The sequence below is a fragment of the Molossus molossus genome, unplaced genomic scaffold (assembly GCF_014108415.1).
Source record: "Molossus molossus isolate mMolMol1 unplaced genomic scaffold, mMolMol1.p scaffold_m16_p_5, whole genome shotgun sequence".
In the NCBI taxonomy this organism is placed as follows: domain Eukaryota; kingdom Metazoa; phylum Chordata; class Mammalia; order Chiroptera; family Molossidae; genus Molossus; species Molossus molossus.
Genome location: NW_023425388.1, coordinates 87,235,472 through 87,259,945, shown reverse-complemented (window position 1 = coordinate 87,259,945; position 24,474 = coordinate 87,235,472). Strand labels below are relative to the sequence as shown.

The following is a 24,474-nucleotide window of genomic DNA, read 5'->3' as shown; positions in this document are numbered from 1 at the left end:
CCTCTTCTTTTTTGAAAGAGTTTTGGAAGAATACATATTAATCACCTTTGAATGTTTGGTAGAATTCACTAGTTAAGTCATCTGGTCCTGGAATTTTATTTTGGGGGAAGTTTTTGATGACTGAATTTTCTTACTGTTGATCGGTCTATTTAGATTTTCCAGTTCTTCATGATTCAGTTATATATTTCTAAGAAATTGTGCATTTCTTCTAGGTTATTGAATTTGGTAGCCTTTCTTAATATTCTTGTATAGTCCTTTGTATTTCTGTGGTGTCCATTGTAACTTCTCTTTCATTTCTGATTTTGTTTGTCTTTTCTCTTTTTTTTTTACAGCGAGTCTAGCCAGAGTTTTGTCATTTTTATTACTTTTTTTAAAGAACAAGCACTTTGTTTCATTAATTTTTTCTGTTGTCTTTTTGTTCTGTTTCATTTAATTCTGCTCTAATTTTTTTTTCAATTTTTATTTTATTTTTGTTACAGATGTTTCTCCTTTTTTCCCCTAGACACCCTCATCCCCATCCCACCCCACCCCCACCACCAGCTCCAGCATTGTTGTCTTGTTGTAACCCAGGAGATCGACCACACTCAGACTCCATTTTTCAGTTTTTGGGGATGTTTTATTACCTGCGCAGGGACTGCAGCCAACCTACACAGAGGAGAACTGCAGCCCCGAGCTCAGGGGGAGGGTTGCTTATATAGGGCAGGTGTCATTCAAGAGTTTAGCAGAGCAAGCAAGCTGCTTGTACAGAAGTGGAGGCAGTTAGCGATAAGCAGGAGGGAACGGAGGTGGGGGGGAGCTGAGGCGAAAGGGAACTGGGTGAACTGGGTCAGCATACATCTGTCCTGCTATTCATTCCATTATCCAAGTTTTAAAAACTAACAAATTCGAGACAGATATCAGCGGTCAGTCAGGTGCAATACACACATGTTGAACAGTTACAGTTTTATGGGGTAAAGGGAGCTTCAGTTTCTCCCTATCAGTTTCTTTACAGAGCATGCAGGACACTCTGGCCTTGGGGCCGTTTCTGTCCTCCCTTTTCTTGAAGGATGTTGCTTTTCAAATTCCCAGTGAAGGTCAAACTCTAGTTAATTTTTATGGGGCTAAAGCCCTCTATAACATTCCCCATTGTTCATCTGGCTGTCTCTGAGGTTGTTAATTAGGGCAGCTTAAAGACAAGTTGGATTCTAAGGACAGTGAGCTACAACAGTCTATGTTCATTGGTTATTTATACATGCATATAAATTCTTTGCTTTATCTCATCCATTCCCTCCACCCCCTTCCTCTGAGGTCTGTTAGTCTGAACCATACTCATTTTTATGTTTCTGGGTCTATTTTGTTCATCAGCTTATTTTGTTCATTATATTCTACAAATAAGTGAGATCATGTGGTATTTGTGTTTCTCTGGTTGGCTTATTTTGCTTAGCATAATGCTCTCCAGGGTTCTCCATTTTGTCTCAAAGGATAACAGATCTTTCTTTCTTACAGCTGCATAGTACTCCATTGTGTATATGTACCACAGCTTTTCTATGCACTCATCTACTAATGGACACTTGGGCTCTTTCCAGATCTTAGCTATTGTGAATAGTGCTGCTATGAACGTAGGGGTACATATATTCTTTTTGATTGGTGTTTCAGGCTTCTTAGGGTATATTCCTAGAAGTGGGATCACTGAGTCAAATGGCAAATCAATTTTTAATTTTTTAAAGTATTTTCCATAGTGGCTGCACCATTCTGCATTCCCACCAGCAGTGTACTAGAGTCCCCTTTTCTCCACACCCTTGCCAGAACTTGTTGTTTGATGATATGTTGATGGCAGCCATTCTGGCAGGTGTGAGGTGATACCTTATAGTCATTTTAATTTGCATCTCTCTGATCATTAGTGACATTGAGCATTTTTCATCTGTCTCTTGGCCATTTGTATGTTCTTTTTGGAGAGGTGTTCATTTAGGTCCTCTGCCCATTTTTGAATTGGGTTCTTTGTCTTCCTTTTGTTTAGTTGTTTGAGCACTCTATATATTTTGGAAATTAACCCCTTATCTGAAGTATCATTGGCAATTATGCTCTCCCATATAGTGGGTTCCCTTTCCATTTTGGTGGTTGTTTCTTTTGTTATGCAGAAGCTTTTGAGTTTGATGTAGTCCCATGTGTTCATTTTTTCCTTTGTTTCTCTTGCCTTAGGTGTTGTATCAGTGAAAATTCTGCATGTAAATCTGAAATTTTGTTGCCTATATTTTCTTCTAGGATTTTTATGGATTCATGAGTCACATTTAAGTCTTTTATCCATTTTGAGTTTATCCTTGTGTATGGTGTAAGTTGGTAGTTTAGTTTCATTTTTTTGCATGTAGCTGTCCAATTTTCCCAGCATTTATTGAAGAGGCTGTCTTTACTCCATTGTATGCTCTTGCCACCTTTGTCAAATATTAATTGAGCATAATGTCTTGGGTCAATTTCTGGGTTCTCTGTTCTGTTCCACTGGTCTATATGCCTGTTCTTGTGCCATTGCCAGGTTGTTGTGATTACAGTAGTATCTTCTTGTAGTATAACCCGATATCTGGTATTGTGATCCCACCTACTTTGTCCTTCTTTTTCAAGATTGCCGTGGCTATTTGGGGTCTTTTTTTTGTTGTTCCATATGAACTTTTGAAGTATTTGTTCTAGTTCTGTGAAGTATGTCGTTGGTATTTTGATGGAGATTGCATTGAATCTATAGATTGCTTTGGATAGTGTGGACATTTTAATAATGTTAGTTCTTCCAATCCATGAACAAGGTATGTGCATCTACTTTTTTATATCTTCCTCTATTTTTTTTAATGTTCTCTAGTTTCTGCTCTAATTTTTTTATTCCCTTGTTTCTACTGATTGAACTTTGTTCTTTTTCTAGTTCTTTAAGGTAAAATGTTAGGTAGTTTATTTGCTATTTTTCTTTTTTCTTTATGTAGGCCTATAATGATATAAACGTCCCTCGTATTGCCAGTTTTGCTGTATTCCAAAAATTTTGATGTATCATCATCATTCTCATTTTTTTCTCTTTATCTTTTGATCTCTTCTTTGTTCTTTGACCTAGTCATTGTTTATTAGCCTGTTGTTTAATTATGGGGGTTTTATTTAACTCTTTCTTTTAGCAGTTGATTTTCAAAGCCTAAGTGTTGTAGTCATAGAATATACTTAGAATGATTTCATTCTTATATTTCTTGTGTCCCAGTATATGGTCCATCCTTGAGAATGTTCTGAGAAGAATATATATTCTGGTGTTCTGGGATGAAAAGCTCTGTAAATATCAATTATGTCTATTTGGTCTATTGTGTCATTTAAGGTCAATATATCCCTTTTGATTTTCTTTTTGGATGATCTAACCATAGCTCTCAATGGGGTATTTAGTTTTCTTCCTATAATTGTGTTTTTGCCAGTTTCTCCCTTTAGTTTTGTTAGTGATTGCTTTATATATTTTGGTGCTCCTAGGTTGGATGCGTGTATATTAATAAATGTTATGTCTTCCTGATCTATTGTCCTCTTTATCATGATAAAATGTCCATCTTTGCCTCTTGTTACTGTCTTATCTTGAAATCTACTTCGTCAGATATAAATACCACTACACCCATTTTCCTTTGTATGCCATTTGCTTGGTGTATGATTTTTCACCCATTCACTTTTAAGTCTGTGTCCTTGCAGCTGACTTATGTCTCCAGAAGGCAGAATATAATTGGGTTTTTGTTTTGTTTTTTTTTCAATTCAAACACCTACTCTGTGCCTTTTAATTGGTGAGTTCAGTCAATTTATATTTATGGTGATCATTGATACAGATTTTCTATAGCCATTTTATCTTTTGTTTTCTAGTAGCTCTGTGCTTCCATTGTTCCTTTTCCCTTGTGTTTCTTTCTGTTATTTTAGTCTGGTAGTATTCCATGATTTTTCCCTCTGCTTCCTCTTTTGTTATGCTGTTTACCTCAGTCCTAGATTTTTTGTGTATGTGGTTACCATTAGGTGTATGCAAAAGAAAGTTTTATATTTACAGTGGTCCTTTTTTTCAGATTGCATCTTATCTCCATTCACCTATAAGTTCAGTCCTTTATCCCTCCCCTTTTCTGTTTTTTTCACAAATTACCTATTTTTATGCTATGAGTTTATTTCCAAATTACAGCAGCTATTATCTCTTCTTTTAAAAAAAGAAGAGACTTCTTTTAACCTTTATGTTATATTTAATATCCTATTCTGAATAAGGGTTGCAGTTTCCTGCTTCTGTCCGTCTGTGAGTCATCTTGTTCATAGTTTTGTGTCCTTTTGTCTTTTTGTTTCAGGCGGAACACCCTTCAGTTTTCCCTATAACGCAGTCTTGTGGTAAATTCCCTCAGCCTTTGTTTCTCCTTCATATCTAAGGATAATTTTGCTGGATATGTTATTCTTGGCTGGTAATTTCTCTCTCTCTCTCTTTTTTTTTTTATATTAATTTATTTTTGTTACAGATGCTTCTCCTTTTTCCCAGCAGACATCTTCCTTTCTGTCCCGCCGCCCACCAAGCATTGTTGTTTCTGTCCATTGGTTGTGCATACATGCATAAAAATTCGTTGGTTTATCTCATCTCCCCTGCCCCTCTAAGGTTTGTCAGTCCGAATGATACGCTTTTCTATATCTCTGGGTCTGTTTGTTCATCAGCTTTTTTTGTTCAGTATATTCCACATATAAGTGAGATCATGTCGTATTTGTCTTTCTCTTATTGGCTTGTTTCATTTAGCATAATACTATACAGGTTGGCTTTGTGCTGAAAAATCCAATGATAATCGAATGGGATTTTCTTTATAAGTTATCATCTTTTCCTTGACTGCTTTGAGAATTATTTCTTTGTTAATTTTTTTTTTTTTTTTTTTATACATCTTCAGATAGACGGGAGGGAGAGAGGAAGGAAGAGAGAGAGAAACATCGACATGAGAGAGATACATCGACTGATTGCCACCCACATGACCCCATCTGGGGCCGGGGACCAACTGCAACTGAGGTACATACCCTTAGCAGGAACCGAACCCAGGACTCTGGTCTGTAGGCCGACGCTGTAACCGCTGAGCCAAACCGGCCAGGGCTCATTGTTAATTTTTGACAGTTTTAATATAATGTGCCTTTTTTGCATGGAGGTCACTAGGTGTTCTATTAGCATCTTGCATTCAAGGATCTAGTTCTTTCCATAGGTTTGGGAAGTTCTCATCAACTATGTGTTTGAATAGGCTGTTTCCTTTCTATGCTCCTCCTCTTCCGGTACCAGTTATTCTTGTATTGCTCTTTCTGATGGAGTCAGATACTTCTCATTCAGTTATTTTCTTATTTTTTTTCACCCTCAGTTCTCTTCCACCTAAGTCACTTTTGTGTTTTTATCTTCTGTGTCACTAATTCTTTCCTCCATCTACTTTGCTCTATTTCCTAAGCTCACTAGTTTATTCTTCATTTCATTTATTGAGTTCTTCAGCTCCAGAATTTCTGTTTTGTTCTTTTTTATAGTTTCAATCTCTTTGGTAAAGTACTCCTTTTGTTTTTTCGTTCACTGATTTTTTTTTCTAAGTTCATTCATTTGCCTTTCTGAGTTTTCTTGTACCTTGTTGAGATTTTTCAGAACTGAAATCTTAAAATCACATTATTCCTTTGTCTTTAAGTCTGTTTTTGGAATTTTTTTTTCCCTGAATTCCCTTGTTACCTAGGTTATTCAGTGTGTTCGATGGATTATTTCTCTGTGTAGACACTTCTGGGAATGAAAACTGCATTTGTTGCTTTTAATCCTCACCTAAGGATTAGTTTTTATTGATTTTTAGAGAGAGAGGAAGGTGGGGGGGCAGAGAACATCGTGTAAGAGAAACATTTATTGGTTTGTCTCCCATATGTGCCCCAAAGCCTAGGTACGTGTCCTGACCAGGAGTCAAACCAACAACCCTTTGATGCACAGGACTACGTTCCAACCAATGCAGCCAGGGCAAAAAAGGCAAAAAACTGTTTTTTAAAAAATTTTACACTTCAGTGTTAAGCAGGTTGATAAGTAGAGGTATTTCTTTTCTTTTCCAGAGATGGCACTGAAGCATATAAGCTTTTATTTTCTCTTACGTGCACTGCTGGGGCTTCTGGGATCTATGTGAGTGTCACCTCCATGGTGGAAAAGGCTGCAGATTTCTGAGGAGGTGGGCATCCTCTTTACCACCTGGTCACCTCAGTCTTGGACACCACTTCTGCATACTGGAAGTGGCCAGCTTTGGGTCTCCTTTGTATTCCTGGCATCGCCTTTCTGCAGCCAGAAGCCCCTGGCAGGGTGCTCTGAGTTGACCCAGCTACCTCTACCAGGCTATTCCGCACGATGGGTGGGCAGGAGGAAGCGGTTCTTGCATCTTTGGTTATGCTGTTCTTTCTGAGTTTAGTTGCAATGACTACAGACTTTTTGGGCAGGAAAGTTTTTTTCCCAGCCCTTTTGCTATTTGCCTAGTCAAGGATTCAATGCCAGGTGGGCCTGGCTGTTGTAGCTCAGTGAGTTGATCATTGTCCCATGGAATGAGAGCTCCCAGTTAGATTCTCGGTCAGGGCACATGCCTGGATGGTGAGCTTGAAACCCAGTGGGGGGCATGTAGGAGGCAGCCGATCGATGTTTCTCTCTCCTCCCTCTTCTCTCCAAAAATCAATAAAAATATATATATTAAACTGCCAGGCGTGCCACTGGGGGATAGGGTGCATATGCAGAGTCCTTTTATTATGTTTATTTTATTTATACACACACACACACACACACACACACACATTTTTTTGGGTTCTGGCAGGCTTCAAGCGCAGTGATTATTTTCTATACTCTTTTTATGTCCCTAACCCTGGGCTCAGCCTCAGTATGTGCCAGCCAAAGAGGCCTGACTGCTCTCTGCCCCTCCATTCTGGTCTGTCCAGTGGGGGCTGCACCCCAACTCTTCACTGCTATCATGACTGCTGTGGTCCACCTCCAGCACCTGGCTGCCCATGGCTTCCGTCTCTATCCTTCTTCCTATCATTCTGTCTCCGCTCTTTGTTCAAATAAGTCCACTTTAGGCTGTCCCAATGCACAATGTCTTGGACATGTTTATGTGTTAAGCAGGGAATCCTTTGTTGAATTATAGCTGTTCCACTTGTAACTTCATGGGGAGAGATCTGGAAATCCTCTCATGCTGACATGCCACTTGTATCACTGGTTTTGGTTTTTTATTTCCTTCTTTGTAATGTCCTCATCTGATTTTGTATCGACGTTATAGTGGCCTCATAAAATGAGTTGGAGAAGAGTATATACTTGTTTTTCTCTTTATTTTTTATTTTTGGATTGTGTAGAATTAATAATATTTCTTCCTTAAATGTTTGATAGAATATACCAGTGATGCCATCTGTGTCAGTATATGGTATGTGTGTTGAGGGAGTGAGAGGTGTGAATTATGAATTCTAGTCTTTGAATGATGTAAGACCATTAAAGTTTTATATTTCTTCTTGAACTTTTGGTAATTTGTGAGCAAATTTATTAATGTATCTAAGTTGTCAGATTTATTGGCATAACATTGTTTATAACATACTCTCATTATGCTTTTAATGTCTACAATATGTGTTATGATATATCTTCCTTCATTCCTGAAACTAGTAATTTATGTTTCCTGCCTTTCTTCTTGCTCAATCTTTTAAAAAGTTTATTGGTTTTATTAATTTTCTAAGAATTTTGGGCTTTTTAAATTTCCTCTTTTGTCATTACTTTCCGCTCTTGATTTATTAGGGACTGTCTGTACTTACCTTGTATTTCATTGTCTCTTTTTCAGATGGAAGTAGAAATCAGTGACTTCACACCTTTTCAAATATAAGCATTTTATACCTTCCTTTTCTAATATAAGCACTTAAAGCAATATGTATTATCTAAAGATTAGCAACATGTCACAAACTTTGATAACTTTTATTTTTTATTATCTGGTTACCTTGTGAATTCTTCTTTGACCTTGGAATCTTTAGTAGTATATTAGTTAATTTCCCAAATATTTGGGAATTTTGTAGGTATTTTTGTTATATATTTTTAATTTAATTTCACCTGATCAAAGAACATTCTGTATGATTTTATGATTTCATCCTTCGAAATACATGGCCCAGTGTGTGTGGGCCTGACTTGGTGAGTGTTCCATCTGCAAGTAAATAGAATGCGTATTTTTCTGTGGTTGGGTGAAGAGTTCTATAAATGACAGTTGATAGTGTTGTTTACATCTTCCACATTCTTACTGATTTTTTATGTATTTGTTCTGTCTGTTTCTGAGAGAGGAGTGTTATAGTATCTACCTATGATTATACATTCCTTTGTATTTCCCTTTAATACTGTCAAATTTTGTTTTATGTGTTTAGACGCTTGTTTGTTTGATATAAACACACTTCAAATTGTTTTGTCTTTGTGATTAATTGACTGTTTTATAATTTTTAATGCTTTTCCTTTTTCTTTGATAATACCCTTCATCTTTTAGTTACTTTGTCTGATAGTAGTGTAGCCATGCCAGCTTTCTTCCACTTAGTGTATGCATGTTTTACCTCCTTTCACTTTCAGCTTGGTAGTGGGTTCAAAGTGTGTTTCTTGTAGAAGTAACTATGGGAGATGTTTAAAAATAATTTGGGGCAAGAAGAATCCTTTTTAACTATAACAGAAAACTTGGAATCCAAAAAAAAAATAGGGGGAGAGGGGGAGGAGAAGAGGAAAATAAAATAATGAAGAAACTGCTCTATATGTACTAATAATGGATAGTCTCCAAGATATGAAATTAAGTGAAAAGCAAAAGGTATAAAAAGTGAGAATAGTCTGCTACTATTTGTATAAAGAATCATATATAATAATTTTTGCAAATGTGTAAAACATTTCTAAAAAGATGCCATATAATGGATGCTAACAGTTTCCTCTTCTCGGGAGGACAAGTGAATGGCAGAGGTGAGAGGGAGATCCTTTTACTGCATACCATTTTGTGTCTTCTGAGTTTTGAACTATTTCAGGGGTGGGGAATGTCGGGCCTATGCACCATATAAAGCCCACGAAATCAATACCGGCTAACATCACACACCTCACCAAATCAGCCTGGCCAAATATAGCAGGCTAATTTTTAAGTTGACAATTTTGTATGGCCTGAAAATGATATAAATATCCAAATGGCCCTTGGCAGAAAAATGATTCCCCACTTTTGAATGAATTATCTATTATTCATAATGGGAAAATGTTTCCAACATTGTAACAAGGTAAAACTATCTTGTTAAAATATCTAGCTTGTTACTTATAATACTGTAACTGAAATCTAAAATCAGGGTCCAGTTCATTTTCCTTCTACTTCTATTTGAAGTTTGCCTTCTTCGTGTTGACAATTTGACCCTTTTGTAGGTGGTGCCACAGTAACTGCTTAATGAGCCCCCCCCAATCCACCTCACATGTCTTTGTTTCAAAGCTCCGACCAGAAGACAGATAATCTTGGAAGAAGTATTTTTTAAATTCTCATATCACTCAACTATGCCTGACAGTCTATGTCTTTAAAGGTGTATGTATGTATGGTATAGAAAGAAGTGATTGGAAAACAATTTTAGTGAATTTCAATTTTAAGGATTTGGGGGGAAATGACCAAAATGCTGGAAGTGAGATGATAGTCTTATTTTCTGTTTCAGATATTAAGCATCGCCGAATACCAATCTTATTCTTTGCAAACAAAATGGATCTTAGAGATGCAGTGACATCTGTGAAAGTGTCTCAGTTGCTGTGTTTGGAGAATATCAAAGATAAGCCATGGCATATTTGGTAAAGTTTTAGATTTATTTTTCATTTTATCATTTTGAAAAAATGTCCAAGCTTCAGTGCTTCTTTTCCAAGCTTATTTTGTAAGTGACCTAACATGGTGGATGTAAGCTAAGGATTTTGTTTTATAGAATGTGACATTGTAGGTGTTCATGAATTTATTGCTATTAAAACCTTTCAAATTTTTGGGGGGATAGAAAAACATAAACAACTCTTTAAAAGAATAAATTAAACAGACTATTCACTCACCCAGCTTCAGCCATGCTGATTTCCTTCTACACATTGAATCAGCCAACCGCAATCCCATCTCAGGGCATCTTCACCTGTCAATCCCTTTGTCTAAATCATTTTCCAAAATAAATTTCCTGGTGTGCTATTACACTTCCTTCAGGAGAGGGAACTCTCCTGATAATTCTCTAAAATATCGCTCTGCCTCACCCTGCCTTGTTTTTTCCTTATTTTGCTTTTTTTGTTGCCATGTGACCTTTTCTTTTTTTTTCTCTTTGTTTTATAGTCTGTCTTCTTACACTAGTACATTAGCACCATGAGAACTGAAGTTTTATCAGCTTTCTTCACTCTATAACCCCTGGAATAATAGTGCATGGTGCTTAGTAGGTTCACAATAAATATTTGTTTATATGAATAAATATAAATGGAAATACTAATCTTTCTTGGACATACTAATAAGGTTGAATTCATAAATAGTGTCTGAAATTATTTAACATTACTTATTAGATAGCATTTTAGTGCCTGCCACTACCTGTTATTAAGCTCCCTCTATCTACCACCTACCTCCCCACCATTGCAAGATACCCTTCTCTCTCCTTGTTTCCCCTTTTTATGTTTGTTTGTTTTGTTTTGTTTATATGTTTTTTAAATTGATTTAGAGAGAGAAGGGAGAGAGAAATAGAAACATCAATGTGAGAGAGAAACATAGGCTGCCTCCTGCACTGTCCCCACTGGGAATCGAGCCTGCAACCTGGGCATGTGTCCTGACTGGGAATGGGACTGGGACCTCTCAGTCCATGGGATGATGCTCAATCCACTGAGCCACACTGGCCTGGCCAGGTTTCCCCTTTTTATAAGATGTTATATATGGAAAAAGGCTGAACACAAAGGCAGAGAATTCTACTGCCTCTAGAAGAAACAATATGAAGCAAGGAGTTAGTAGAGCTCAGAGAACTTTCAGTGCTAACCCTCATGCTGAAAGAGTAATAATAGAGAGGAGAGCTGAGAAAGCCCTTGCAGCTCCTCCCAAGGCAACTTATTCCCAAGGCCTCCAGCACCTTTGCCCAGGAGGGAAACACTGCATATCTCAGGTCAAACCTACCTTACTTTGGAATCAGAATAAAAGTCAGTGTTTACTGAATGATTCTTGACTTGGAATTTGCACTTATGTGGTATTTTGTTGGTAAAGAGAGGAGGGATTTGAGGTAGAGAAGTATCTTAAGATGGAACCTTTGCATTTCTGTACATTATTTAGGTAAATATATCTAAATTGATAATGTCTAAAGTAGAATAATTTTTAATTATTCCATTATATTAAGTATTGCCAGTGCTTTGATAGAAAGTACAACATTCAGAAACATGGATCTAATTAGTAAAATATGCAGTCCTACTTTTAATTTTGAAGTAAAAGTTAATTTTGCAAGTAGAAAAATCTGCACTTCTGTCACTGGGTTTGCTCAGCAGTTAGAGCACTGCGTGTGGTCTGAAGGGTCAAGGGTTCAATTCCCAGTCAAGGGCACATACCTGGGTTTCAGGGTCGATCCCCAGCCCTGCAACCAACTGATATCTCTTTCATATCAATGTTTCTCTTCTCTCCTCCTCCCCTCCCTCCTTTCCGCGCTATCTAAAAGTCAATGGAAAAATACCCACTGGTGAGGATTAACAAAAAAAAGAAAAAAATTTTTAATAATTAGCACTTTAAATTTAAAAATTTTATTCAGTTGTGACATCTAAATATTTTGCGGTGAGAGAAAAACTAATATCCTGATGCTATAAAGATGTGGAATATTGTATTTCCAGTTTCGTATTTTCTGTATAACTTAGAGAAGTATGCCAAGCATTTCTTTAAATTTGTCTATAATTTTGACTTCTTAATTCAAACTGAACATTCCACTGTTTTAATTACTGCTTCATTTTTAAAGTTTTTTTAAATTTTTTGCAATATTTTTAAAATCATGTATAAAATTTTATTTTATTTTATTTTTTTATCCTCACCCGAGGACATTTTTCCATTTTTTGTACAGACAGAGTGGGAGGGAGAGAGAGGAAGAGAGAGAGAGAGAAACATCGATGTGAAAGGGACACATCGAGTGGCTGCCACCCACACGACCAACCAGGGCCGGGGACAAACTGCAACCAAGGTACATGCCCTTAGCGGGAACCGAACCCGGGTCTCTCCGGACTGCAGGCGGGCGCTCTAACCACTGAGCCAAACCGGCCAGGGCTCATGTATAAAATTTTAAACACATTTGTACCTCCTTTCCAGTTTTAGAGATAAAAGTAATGTACAGTGATGTAGAGATAAAAATACTCCATCTCTCTTGCCTTCGGTACAAGTAAATTTACTGAGCAATAAGAGATTATAGAGCTATATAGTCTGAAAAATTAAAGGAAAAATTTTATAGTTTATTTTTTACTAGTGTACTAAACATATAATCAACTCTGATTTTCAGGATCTGATTGCAGTATTGTTCTTCCTGTGTGTTCTTTGGCTCAGTCCCTGGCATGATATGTATATGTTTTTGCTTATTTACTATGTTGAGAGGGAGATAGATAATAAATGTGGTAAATATATGTATAAAATGTTAGCTGGGAAGGCGAAGAAAAAAAAGTAAGACAGTAGGAAAAAATGATGACAGACGCTCCCTCTCTGAGATCTAATTGAAGTCAGAGAGCAGTTCACAAAAAGGTGTAGAGGACCAGCTTTCCAAATAGAGAGGCTAGCAAGTGAGAAGGCTCTTGGATGAGAATGTACCTGGTGTTTTTCAGGAATAGCAAGAATCCAAGCTGACTCTGGAGCAGAGAGATCTAGAGGGGATTTGTAGATAAAACCACTGAAATAATCTGGGGCCATATCACATAAGGCCTTGTAGGACATGGTGAGGACTTTGGCTTTTATTTACTTACAAGTCTTACGATTTATTTGAAAGGAAAGTAGAATTCAAACAGTTGGAAATTAGTAGGAAAAGATGCAGGGTTTTTAGTAGGGTAATGACTCCTTTAATAAAGGGGAAGGATTTTCTCATTATATTACTTGATACTGTAGTCTTATTTCGGATTATAGGTGTGTGGTAAAAGCAATGCATTGATCTATTTTGATATAAATATTTTAGTTACTAATGTTTTGCTGTTGATAGGATGATCCATAGTTTGCTTTGAATAATTGTGTATCTCATGCTCTTTGTTTCTGTCTTCCTATTTTTAAAATAAAAGTTATATTCTTAATCTAATAAGTAATTCCTTGGAAGTAATTTCTGGTTTGATTAGAATCAAATTAGCTCTTTTAGGTAATTTAGTACATTTTAAAATTATGCTTCAGCACACTAAAAGGCACCCTAACTCAGAAAATATAATGATGTATACTAGTTGCTATTATACAATTATATTTTGAAAGGAAATAACTACTAGATCAGTAAAATGTAATGAGAAACTATCAATCTGTGTCTTGGAAAAGATTGATACTCAAAAAATTCTTTGCATTTTATTATTTTAGTTTATGACTTAATTATAATTATTTATAAAATACCAGGATAAAGATTTAAGTTTACTCTCTTAAGAATGGAAAGACCAAAAAAAGACCCTATTGTATATACATATCTCAAATATTTAATTCCTATAATAACTATATGAAATCATTGATAATATTCCATTTTACAGATGCTAAAACTGAAGACAGGAGAGTTAAATAACCTATCCAGATTCCTAAAGCCAATAAGTACAAACCTATTATTGAAATCTACTGGGATTTTTTTTATTCTACCAATTTACCAAAGTTATAATTACAGGTTTCTACCCTATAGATATCAAATTCCATTTCAAAAAAAGTCACTGCATCCTATGGCTAAATGACAACCTAAGTCAAGCATTTCTAATAAATAAATGCTGTAGTCACTGGGCTGGGCAAAGTAGGAAGAGGGACTCTGTAAACTTTTTCACCACTGGAAAAATAGCTCAATGTCAGTCTGAGTACTGTTCCTCAAATAATAACTTTTTATTGATACCTTTTTTTCAAATGTCTTACAAATTATGTCAATGCAAGTTATGGATTATTTTCTTCTGTCTTGCTCCAGTACACTCAGACTTTTATTTTTTATGTACATTCTGTTTCAATGTTTAACTAGTTTTGCTCAGATAATGTGTTACTAAAATATATTAATTTGCTATATGGCAAAATTACAGTAATTTATTCTTATAGTTCTATGATGTAATGAAATGGATATGTCTTTTGTGGATTTTATTACAGTGCTAGTGATGCCATAAAAGGAGAAGGATTGCAAGAAGGTGTAGACTGGCTTCAAGGTACATCACGAAGTACTTTCTGTCTTCAGCCTGTATTTCCTTTTCATTCACATTCTTCTTTCTTTTTTTAACATTTTATTTTTATTATATCACTACCTTTTCCCCCTCTTGTTTCCATTTATATCTGCTTTCAGAAAATACACTACAGTAAGTATCCAGTACCTTGCTCCATTAACTTTTATTACATTTTTCTAAAGGATTTATTTAAATAAAGTGTTTGCATTTTAAAGGTCAATATACGTGACAACATGAAATATTTTAAATCTATAGCACTATACATGACAACCAAGAAATAATTTTAATTTCTATGAGATCTAGTAATAGAAGCACATTTGAAGTTTGGAACAAATTGTAGGCCTGTCAATAACTGATGTCTGCATGGCATGTATTTTAAAAATTATTTACTTCGTATGTCTTCATTTATACATAACAGGTTTACACAACCTATAACACTCATATTTAGAATTGTAAATACTGATATTCTGTTGATGTTTTGTATATTGCAGTTCTATTTGTTATTCATCAAAATAGCTATAATAGGTTGGTACAGGCTTATTGTTATCAGGAATAAATTAAGATATATCATTTTTTCTAAGTTTAGTTGTTTACTAGTCACAGGAATGGCTTAAAGCACAGTGGCCCACACAGAGCATAAGTGAATGAAACCAAGTTCTTTAGATTCTTATTACAGGACCCTGAGGGTCAGGCCAAGAAATTTTTATTTGTGAGCAGAACTAAGGATCATTCCTGTTAGGTAGGCATCTCCCTGCTCTGAATAGGGGTGAATAACAAGATATTAGAAATTCAAATTTTAGTCTTGTAGCCATCAACTTAATTTCTTCTACAGTAACATTTTTTATTTTAATCCTCACCTGAGGATATGTTGTTGTTGTTTTTTTACATGTATCTTATTTTATTTTTTTATTTTATTTATTAATTTGTTTTTGTTACAAATGTTTCTTCTTTTTCCCCCATTGACACACTCCTCCTCTTCCCTCCCCACCCTGTCCCTAGCTTTGTTATCCATGTCCATTGGTCATGCATACATGCATATAAGTTCTGTGGTTTATCTCTCCACCCCTCCACCCCTCTTCTGGGGATTGTCAGTCTGTACCCCACTTCCACATCTCTGGGACTACCCCATTCCTCAGACTGTTATGTTCATTATATTCCACAAATAAGTGAGATCATATGATACCTGTCTCTCTGTTTGGCTTGTTTTGCTTAGGATAATACTTTCCAGGTGCCTCCATGTTGTCTCAAAGGATAAGAGCTCTTTCTTTCTTAACAGCTGCATAGTACTCCATTGTGTATATGTACCACTGCTTTTTTATCCATTTGTCTACTGATGGGACATTTGGGCTGTTTCCAGATCTTAACTATTGTAAATAGTGCTGCTATGAACATGGGGTATATATAGTCTTTCTGATTGGTGTTTCAGGCTTCTTAGGGTATATTCCTAGAAGTAGGATCACTGGGTCAAATGGAAGTTCAATTTTTAATTTTTTGAGATAACACCATACTGTTTTCCATAGTGGATGCACCAGTCTGCATTCCCACCAGCAGTGCACTAGAGTCCCCTTTTCTCTACACCCTCGCCAACACTTGTTGTTTGATGATTTGATGATGGTGGCCATTGTGACAGGTGTGAGGTGATACCTCATTGTTGTTTTAATTTGCATCTCTCTAATGATTAGTGATGTTGAGCATTTCTTCATCTGTCTCTTAGCCATTTGTATGTCCTGTTTGGAGAGGTGTCTATTTCATTCTTCTGCTCATTTTTAATTGGGTTCTTTGTCTTCCTTTTGTTGAGCTGTATGAGCACTCTATATATTTTGGAAATTAACCTCATATCTGATATATCATTGGCAATTATGCTCTCCCATAGATTGGGTTGCTTTTCCATTTTGGTGGTGTTTCTTTTGCTGTGCAGAAGCTTTTGAGTTTGATGTAGTCCCATGTGTTCATTTTCTCCTTTGTTTCTGTTGCCTTACTTGATGTATCAGTGAAAATTCTGCTGCATTTGATGTCTGAAATTTTGTGCCTACATTTTTGTCTAGGATTTTTATGGATTCATGAGTCACATTTAAGTCTTTTATCCATTTTGAGTTTATTCTTGTGTATCGTGTAAGTTGATAGTCTAGTTTCATTTTTTGTGCATGTAGCTGTTCAATTTTTCCAACACCATTTATTAAAGAGGCTATCTTTACTCTATTGTGTGCTCTTGCCACCTTTGTCAAATATTAATTGAGCATAATATTTTGGGTCCATTTCTGGGTTCTCTGTTCCATTCCATTGATCTATGTGCCTGTTCTTTTGCCAGTACCAGGTTGTTTTGATTACAGTAGTATCTTCTTCTTGTAGTATAACCTGATATCTGGTATTGTGATCCCTCCTACTTTGTCCTTTTTCAAGATTGATGTGGCTATTCGGGATCTTTTTTGGTTCCATATGAACTTTTGAAGTACTTGTTCTAGTTTTGTGAAGTATGTCATTGGTATTTTGATGGAGATTGCATTGAATCTATAGATTGCTTTGGGTAATTTTAATGATGTTAATTCTTCCAATCCATGAACAAGGTATGTGCTTCCTCTTTTTAATATCTTCCTCTATTTCTTTTTTCAATGACCTATAGTTTTCTGCGAATAGGTCCTTTATTTCTTTGGTTAAGTTTATTCCTAGGCATCTTAATTTTTTTGCTGCAATGGTAAATGGGATTGTTTTCTCAGTTTCTCTTTCTGTGAGTCCATCATTGGTGTATAAGAATGCCATCGATTTCTTGACATTAATTTTGTATCCTGCTACTTTGCCAAATTCATTTATTAAGTCTAGTAAATTTTTGGTGGAATCTTTGGGGTTTTCTATGTATAATATCATGTCATCTGCGAATAATGACAGTTTCACTTCCTCCTTTCCAATTTGGATCCCTTTTATTTTTTCTTCCTGTCTGATTGCTGTGGCTAAGACTTCCAGTACTATGTTAAATAAGAGTGGCGAAAGTGGTCATCCTTGTCTTGTTCCTGTTCTTAAGGGAAATGCTTTTAGTTTTTGTCCATTGAGTATGATGTTGGCTGTAGGTCTTTCGTATATGGCCTTTATTATGTCGAGATATGATCCCTCTATTCCCACATTGCTGAGCGTTTTTATCAGAAATGGGTGTTGGATTTTTTCGATTGCTTTTTCAGCGTCTATTGATACGATCATATGATTTTTATTTTTCATTTTGTTTATGTGATGTATCACATTTATTGATTTGCAGATATGGTACCAGCCTTGCACCCCTGAGATGAATTACACTTGGTCATGGTGAATAATTTTTTTGATGTGTTGCTGGATCTGATTTGCTAGTATTTTGTTCAGCATTTTGGCATCTATGTTCATCAGGGATATAGGCCTGTAGTTTTCTTTCTTTGTAGTGTATTTTTCTGGTTTTGGAATTAGAATTATGCTGGCCTCATAAAACAAGTTTGGAAGGCTTCCGTCTTCTTAAATTTTTTTAAATAGTTTGAGGAGAATGGGTAATAGTTCTTTGAATGTTCGGTAAAACTCCTCCGTGAAGCCTTCCGGGCCTGGGCTTTTGTTTGCTGGGAGAGTCTTGATTATATCTTCAATTTCCTTTGTTGTTATTGGTCTTTTCAAGTTTTCTGTCTCTTCCCGGTTCAGTTGTGGGAGACTATATGTTTCTAGAAATGTGTCCATTTCCCTTAGATTGTCAAATTTGTTGCCGTATAATCATTCATAATATTTGTTAACAATCCTTTGTATTTCTGTGGTGTCAGTTATTTCTCTTTCATTTCTGATTTTGTGTATTTGGGTTCTCTCTCTTTGTTTCTTGGTAAGTCTAGCTAAGGGTCCATCAATCTTGTTTATCTTTTCAAAAAACCAGCTCTTTATTTCATTGATCCTTTGAATTGATTTTTGGTCTCCATTTCATTTATTTCGGCTCTGATCTTTACTATTTCCTTCCTTCTACTTGCTCTGGGGTTTTCTTTTTGTTTGCTTTCTAGTTCTGTAAGTTGTGAAGTTAAATAGTCTATTAGAGCCCTGGCCAGTTTGGCTCAGCGGTTAGAGCGTCGGCCTGCGGTCCTGAGAGACCCGGGTTCGGTTCCCGCTAAGGGCGCGTACCTCGGTTGCAGTTTGTCCCCGGCCCTGGTCGGTTGTGCGGGTGGCAGCCACTCGATGTGTCCCTTTTACATCGATGTTTCTCTCTCTTTCTCCCTCCCACTCTATCTGAACAAAAAATGGAAAAATGTCCTCAGGTGAGGAAAAAAAAAACAGAATAAAATAGTCTATTAGAAATTGTTCTTGTTTCTTGAGGTATCTCTGTAGTGCTGCTTTTACTGCATCCCATAGATTTTGTGTTGTTGTGTGTTCATTTTCATTGGTTTCCAGGAATTTTTAAATTTCTTTCTTGATCTCCATGGTAATGCCTTCATTGTTCAATAACATGCCATTTAGCCTCCATGTTTTCCAATATCTTTTCATGTTCTTATTGCAGTTGATTTCGAGTTTCATGCCATTGTGATCTGAGAAGATGCTTGGTGTGATTTCAGTCTTCTTGAACTTGTAGAGACTTAGTTTGTGCCCTAACATGTGGCTATCTTTGAGAATATCCTATGTGCACTTGAGAAAAATGTGAATTCTGTAGTTTTAATGTGTAATTCTCTGTAGATATGTGTTAAATCCATTTGCTCTAGCGCTTCATTTAGATTCTGTGTTTCTGAGGCTATGTTTTTATTGATTTTTAGAGGGAGAGAAGAGGAAAGAGAAAGAAAGAAACATCAATCATTTGCCTCTGTACACTCCCCAACTTGGGATTGAACCTGCAACCTTTTGTTGTATAGAACAACACTCCAATCAACTGAGCAACGCGGCCAAGGCTACACTGACATTTTAGTTCCAGTTTTGTGTGATTCTTTTTCCTTCTTTGCTGTCATGGTAGATCTTTGAACAAAAGAAATACTAATTTTTTGTATAGGGAAGAGTAGCCTGTTTATCCATACAATAACATAATATTTCTTTGATTCAAAGTATCAACTGTATATCTGATAAATATTTTTAATGTGTTATCAGTAAAATATAGTATTTTAGTTAACTGCACAGACTAGTATCAGTTTTTCTGTTTTGTAGCCATCATGACATTTACCATTAAACTGCAAAGAACACCCTGGCAAGTGTGGCTCAGTTGGTTGGAACATCATCCAGTACACCAAAATGTGGCAGGTTTCATTCCCAGTCAGTGCACATGCAAGAGGCAACGGATTGATGTTTCTATCTCATATCAGTGTTTCTCCCAATCTCTGTCTCTCCCCCCCCCCATTCCCTTCCTTCCTCTGTCTACAAAAACAATGAAAGAAATAAACTAAAAAAATAACATTAAAAAACACTACAAGAAACATTCTAATCATATTTTTATAATTAAGTGAAACTTAATTGAGAACCTCTAGTAATTCTCAGAATAACTACTGGAATTTTTCTATGAACATACTAACTTAGTTCCTTAGATTGTGGTCAAAGTTAAGGAACTGATTCCCACATGAAACATAGGCTGCAGAAGAACATTTCAGAGAAGAAACCAAAAGCACATTTTCAGCCTTGATTAGTATTTACAAGTGCTTATTATTGCTCACGGTGACGATATAGCATGGATTAAACCCCACTATTGTTTACAAAGTAATTCAAAGCACAGTAACCACTAAAAATAGGTTGATATAGCCATCTGAATTTTATATCATAGCTCTATTCTAGCTCTCTCTTCCCTTTGTTTTTGTTTTACTTTTAATAGTGAGGCCACTAGGTGTCAGTAACAATACAACATCACTGTGTCACTTGTCAACTCAGGTCTTGTCACTTAGTTTTGTGTCTCTGACTATTCTAATTTGTTATCTTTGCATCTTACCTCCCAAGTTTTTGTAAGGAGTGTACATTATTGGAAGTATTTTTGTGCCCTAGTGTTGCCATATTTCTGTACACAATTGTTATAATAGTTCTCTGCAAGGTAAGTTGGTCGTATCCCAAATTTATGTAGGCATCATGGGATATAGTTAAAAAGCACGTGGGCTTTTGAGTCTAGCAGATTCATTCCACTACTTATTATTAATTAACATTTCTTGTAAAGATAATTGTCTTCATCTATAAAATAAAATTAAAATGTCAAAATGGTACAGATTAAATGAAACACTGTATGTGTTAAAATCCCTAGCACAAGAAAACATTCAATAAATGTTAAATGTACCCTTTTACCTAAATGCTCTATTTAATAATGAAGGAAACTTTGTATGTAGATTAGAAAGTATTTTGGTTTAGTTTTAAATAGGAGATCCTGTTCATATTTCTTATGTAGTGGCGAATAGTTTGCGATTTGATGCTCCTGCCTCTCTGGATTTGAAAAGAGGCGAGAAAACCTATTTTACAAAATAGTAACAGTATATAGGAGACTTGTCTGTGCCTTTAACTAATTTATTAGCTAAAAGTTTTTTTATAAATCTAACTATGGAAGATGTTCTGAATTTCTCTCTTGATTTTGCTTCCAAAATTCTGAAATTTCTTACTATGATAAATAAGAAGGCCCTTGGACCTATTTAATTTTATTATTTAGAGTTTAAGGCTGAAATATCAGGGATAAAATATTAAATGACACATTTTGTGCCATGATTCCATTCTTTTTTGAAAGAATGCCCAATGATTACCTATATATTGCTGCCCAAAGACAAGAATTCATAAGTAGACTAAAAAGTATTTTTAAAAACCAACAGAGAGTATACAGAAACCTATGCAGAAGTAGAAGTTTTCTAGCTCTGAAACTATGAAGTGAGATATTTATAAAAAGACCATTCTCCCATGTGACTAAGGAAACTTACTTATTTTATCATATTATCTGTGTGGGAAATGTTCATGCTTTCAGGTTTTAATATAAGACTTATAAACTATATGGGTGTTCCAATGAAAGAGAACTAAACACACACTTACTTTCATCCCCTCCTCAAATCTCACTATAGTTAAGGGACTTTTGTTTAAAGATATTAACCCACAAGGGCAAAAAGAACGGGAGTGACAAAAATGGCAACCAAAAAATAATAATAACCAGATTTTGGAAGCTGGATATCTGATGAATGCTGAATGACTTAACAGATTTCAAGACCCTTTCTCTTAACAGAGAAAGCTGAATTCTAAGCTAGCACCAGGGAAAGCTGGAAGGCTAATTTATATTGTAGATCCCCTCAAAGGCTCAATATTGGTGGAAATTGGAACTAAGAAAGATAGGGCTGCAAAGAGAAGCCACAGTCATACATCCTTACCCCAAAAGAAGATTGAAGGCACATTCTGTGCAGAGAGTCAGAGTATCTCTGAACTGGAGAACACCAAGCACAACTGTGTGTGGTAGTACTGAACTGAAAATGAGTAATTGGAAGTTTTCATACCAAATATTATAACCCTCTTCTGCTTTCTCCTGCTTCTCCCAGAAGACACTGACAGTAGGCAGAAGATAGAAAGTCATATTTGAGGAATCAGACCAGCCTAAGGAAAAGAGCTAGCGGTATTAATACCAGAGAGTCCCAAGGAAATGGCTTAGCTAGATACACTAGAATGAAGACCACATTGAACAGTCCTAACACACAATCAAAATTCCAGTCAGCTTTACAGTGTTCACTTATATGTTTGAAAAGATAGCAGAGGAACACCAGGCTTTTGAGGACCAAAACATTATGAATTATAGAACATAAACAGGAAAGGTAGGTTAAAGGAAGTAGAATTTATTTAGGAAAAACATTTTTAAAAAACTAGTAGAGTATCAAGAACAAAGAACCAAGATATGAGTTCTTGGAAGATAATCATAGAATAGTAGAAATCGAAAACCCAATTAAAAGAAGATAAAATAGAGGCAATCTCTCAGAAAGTAGAATAAAGAGACAAAGAATAGAAAATTGGAAAGAAAAGGTAAGAAAGTAAGTCATATTTAGGAGGCTCAATATCTAAATAGTAGGAATTTCAGAAAGAGAATAGAAAATAGAGGGGAGAAAAATCATCAAATAAATTATCAAACAGTATTTTCAACAACTGAATGATTTTGTAGTTGAAAGCTGTCTTGAGAGCTCAGTGCAGTGGATGAAAATACTCACACCATGGTACATCATTATTAACAGTCAACACTGAAGACAATGGAAGAGTCTACAAACTTCATGAGAAGAAAATAAGAGGTTTCATGTAAAGAATAAGGATATAGAATACCATCAGACTTTTCAACAGCAACACTTGGAAGCTGAAACATATTTGGGTAGTGCCTTGAACAGTCCAAGGAGAAAATAATGGAATTATGTTCTCAGGCAGTATCAATGTATTGTGATGTAGAATTAAGACATCTTCAGCCATGTAAAGTCTCAAGGATTTACTTTCCATACCTTTTACTAAGGTAACCACGGAGACAAGTACTCCTCAAAAACAAGGGAATAAACCAAGAAGAAAAAATAAGGGGTCATGAAACAAGAAAACTAGCACAAGAGAGTGGGGGAAGGAATCCCCTGGATGATAGTAGAGATCCTAGAATGACAGCGAAAGGTCTCGTGTGAAAATGGCAAGTGCAGAAAGCAACTGGTCCAGATTACAGTTTTGGAAGGCTCAGAGAAATTGTAATGTGCTTCATAATAAAGGTTTAAACAGTGTAGAGTAGTGAGATTGAAGTAAGGCATAGAAAGCAGAGAGGCAGGGTTGGGGAAAAGGAACAGTTATTAACTCAAGGGAAAACAAAATGTAGTTGAAGACAGGAAAAGTTACAGGTAGCTACCACCTGTCTCTACTGTGAAAAGCACTTACAGAGGCATTATGTTGATATTGACTGCATTACTATGTTAGGAGAATGGGAGTATTGAAAGCATTATGAGCATTGTAGAGAGAAGCATAGGGGTACATAAATGCTGAAGCCTCCTACTAAATGGAAGGAACTGATATTTAAACAGTAATAAAAGTGTATTATTTGGAGACAAAGAGGTAACCACCTAAAAGGGAGTTAAAAGTAGTTGCCTATGAAAGGAAGGAGATGAGGCAAGGGACTGCTAATTTTTATACAGTTATATAGAACTAGTTGACTATATACAATTCTGTTGAAAAATAAAAACTATAGTATGAATTGTGCTTTTTTAAAACTATGTGCATAGGTTTTTATTGTATTCTTATAGATTTGTTTCAGATTACATTAAAAAATAGATTTTGCACTATAGAGACCCCTAATTTCTTGTCTGTTTTTGTTACCAGATCAGATCCAGGCTGTGAAGACATGAAAAGATAGTATTTGGAAATCTCGACAATTGTCAATTCAAGGAACATATCTTAAGGCAAACTGACTACGTTAAACTTTTTAAAAAAATTTTGGTGCATCTAAGAGTACTTTATAATCTACTTGCATTTATGGACTCTGAATGAGCTTTATAAGAATATAGGCCTTTCACATATGCTAATCTGGCCATTAATTATATGAAAATAAATCCTCAGAAGGGCTCCCGAGAATTATCAACTTCTTAGTAAAAGTCTACACTTGATTGTGATGAGAATGTTTAAAGTCAGAGTTAAACTCCGTATCAATATCTCATCATGAATCATGGTATCTTTAATGTATTTTATTTTTTAAATTGTCTTCTAAAAAGTTAGTTCATAGTATGACTGCAGTGTGGTTGTGCTTGTGAAAAAGAACTTTAAATGTTTATAAGGGACCATGGGTAATTAATGTATATTAGATTTTTACTATATGTCACCATCAATAAAACATAAAATGTAATGTACCAGCTAGTGTGCTTTGTTTATGCTGTGTTAATACAGTACTTGGTGCTTTAATGTCAAACATCTGTAAATCTAAGACCAAGTCACGCTGAAGTTATTTATCCAGTGACTATGTTTTGAACATCTCTATACCTGTGCTAGTCTGGCATCATCCTGCACAGTGGTGATACAAGGTAAGTAAGACATGGTCCTTATCCTCAGAGAACTTAAAATTTAATGAGGAAGAATTTGAGAATCTTTTAATATATCATATTTAATTTTATTTCATTGGCTGAATGAAAATATTTTAAGTTTAACAGTTATAAAAATGAATTCATATATGATTCTTCAATAATTATTATAACTGACTTCTTGTTTCTTCCTTTAAAATTCCTCCAGTTTACTATAATACTTTGTTAAAATAGATT

At 35.6% G+C, this 24,474-nt stretch overlaps 1 protein-coding gene across 4 annotated transcripts in view; it reads left to right on the top strand.

Annotated features, from left to right (window-relative positions):
• ARL6 (ADP ribosylation factor like GTPase 6) overlaps nucleotides 1–24,208 on the top strand; it is a 49,819-nt gene extending 25,611 nt beyond the window's left edge. For 2 of the 4 annotated variants that reach the window (XM_036243100.1, XM_036243098.1), the window contains 4 exons: nucleotides 9,643–9,772; nucleotides 14,241–14,296; nucleotides 14,431–14,443; nucleotides 23,546–24,208. In XM_036243100.1, coding sequence (XP_036098993.1) covers nucleotides 9,643–9,772; nucleotides 14,241–14,296; nucleotides 14,431–14,443; nucleotides 23,546–23,579 — 233 coding nt within the window. In that variant the 3' untranslated portion in view covers nucleotides 23,580–24,208. Of the gene's footprint in view, nucleotides 1–9,642; nucleotides 9,773–12,766; nucleotides 12,877–14,240; nucleotides 14,297–14,430; nucleotides 14,444–23,545 lie in introns of those variants that run through there. The other 2 variants (XR_004956815.1, XM_036243099.1) reach the window with 2 other exon arrangements.
• Nucleotides 24,209–24,474: the final 266 nt, after the last annotated feature.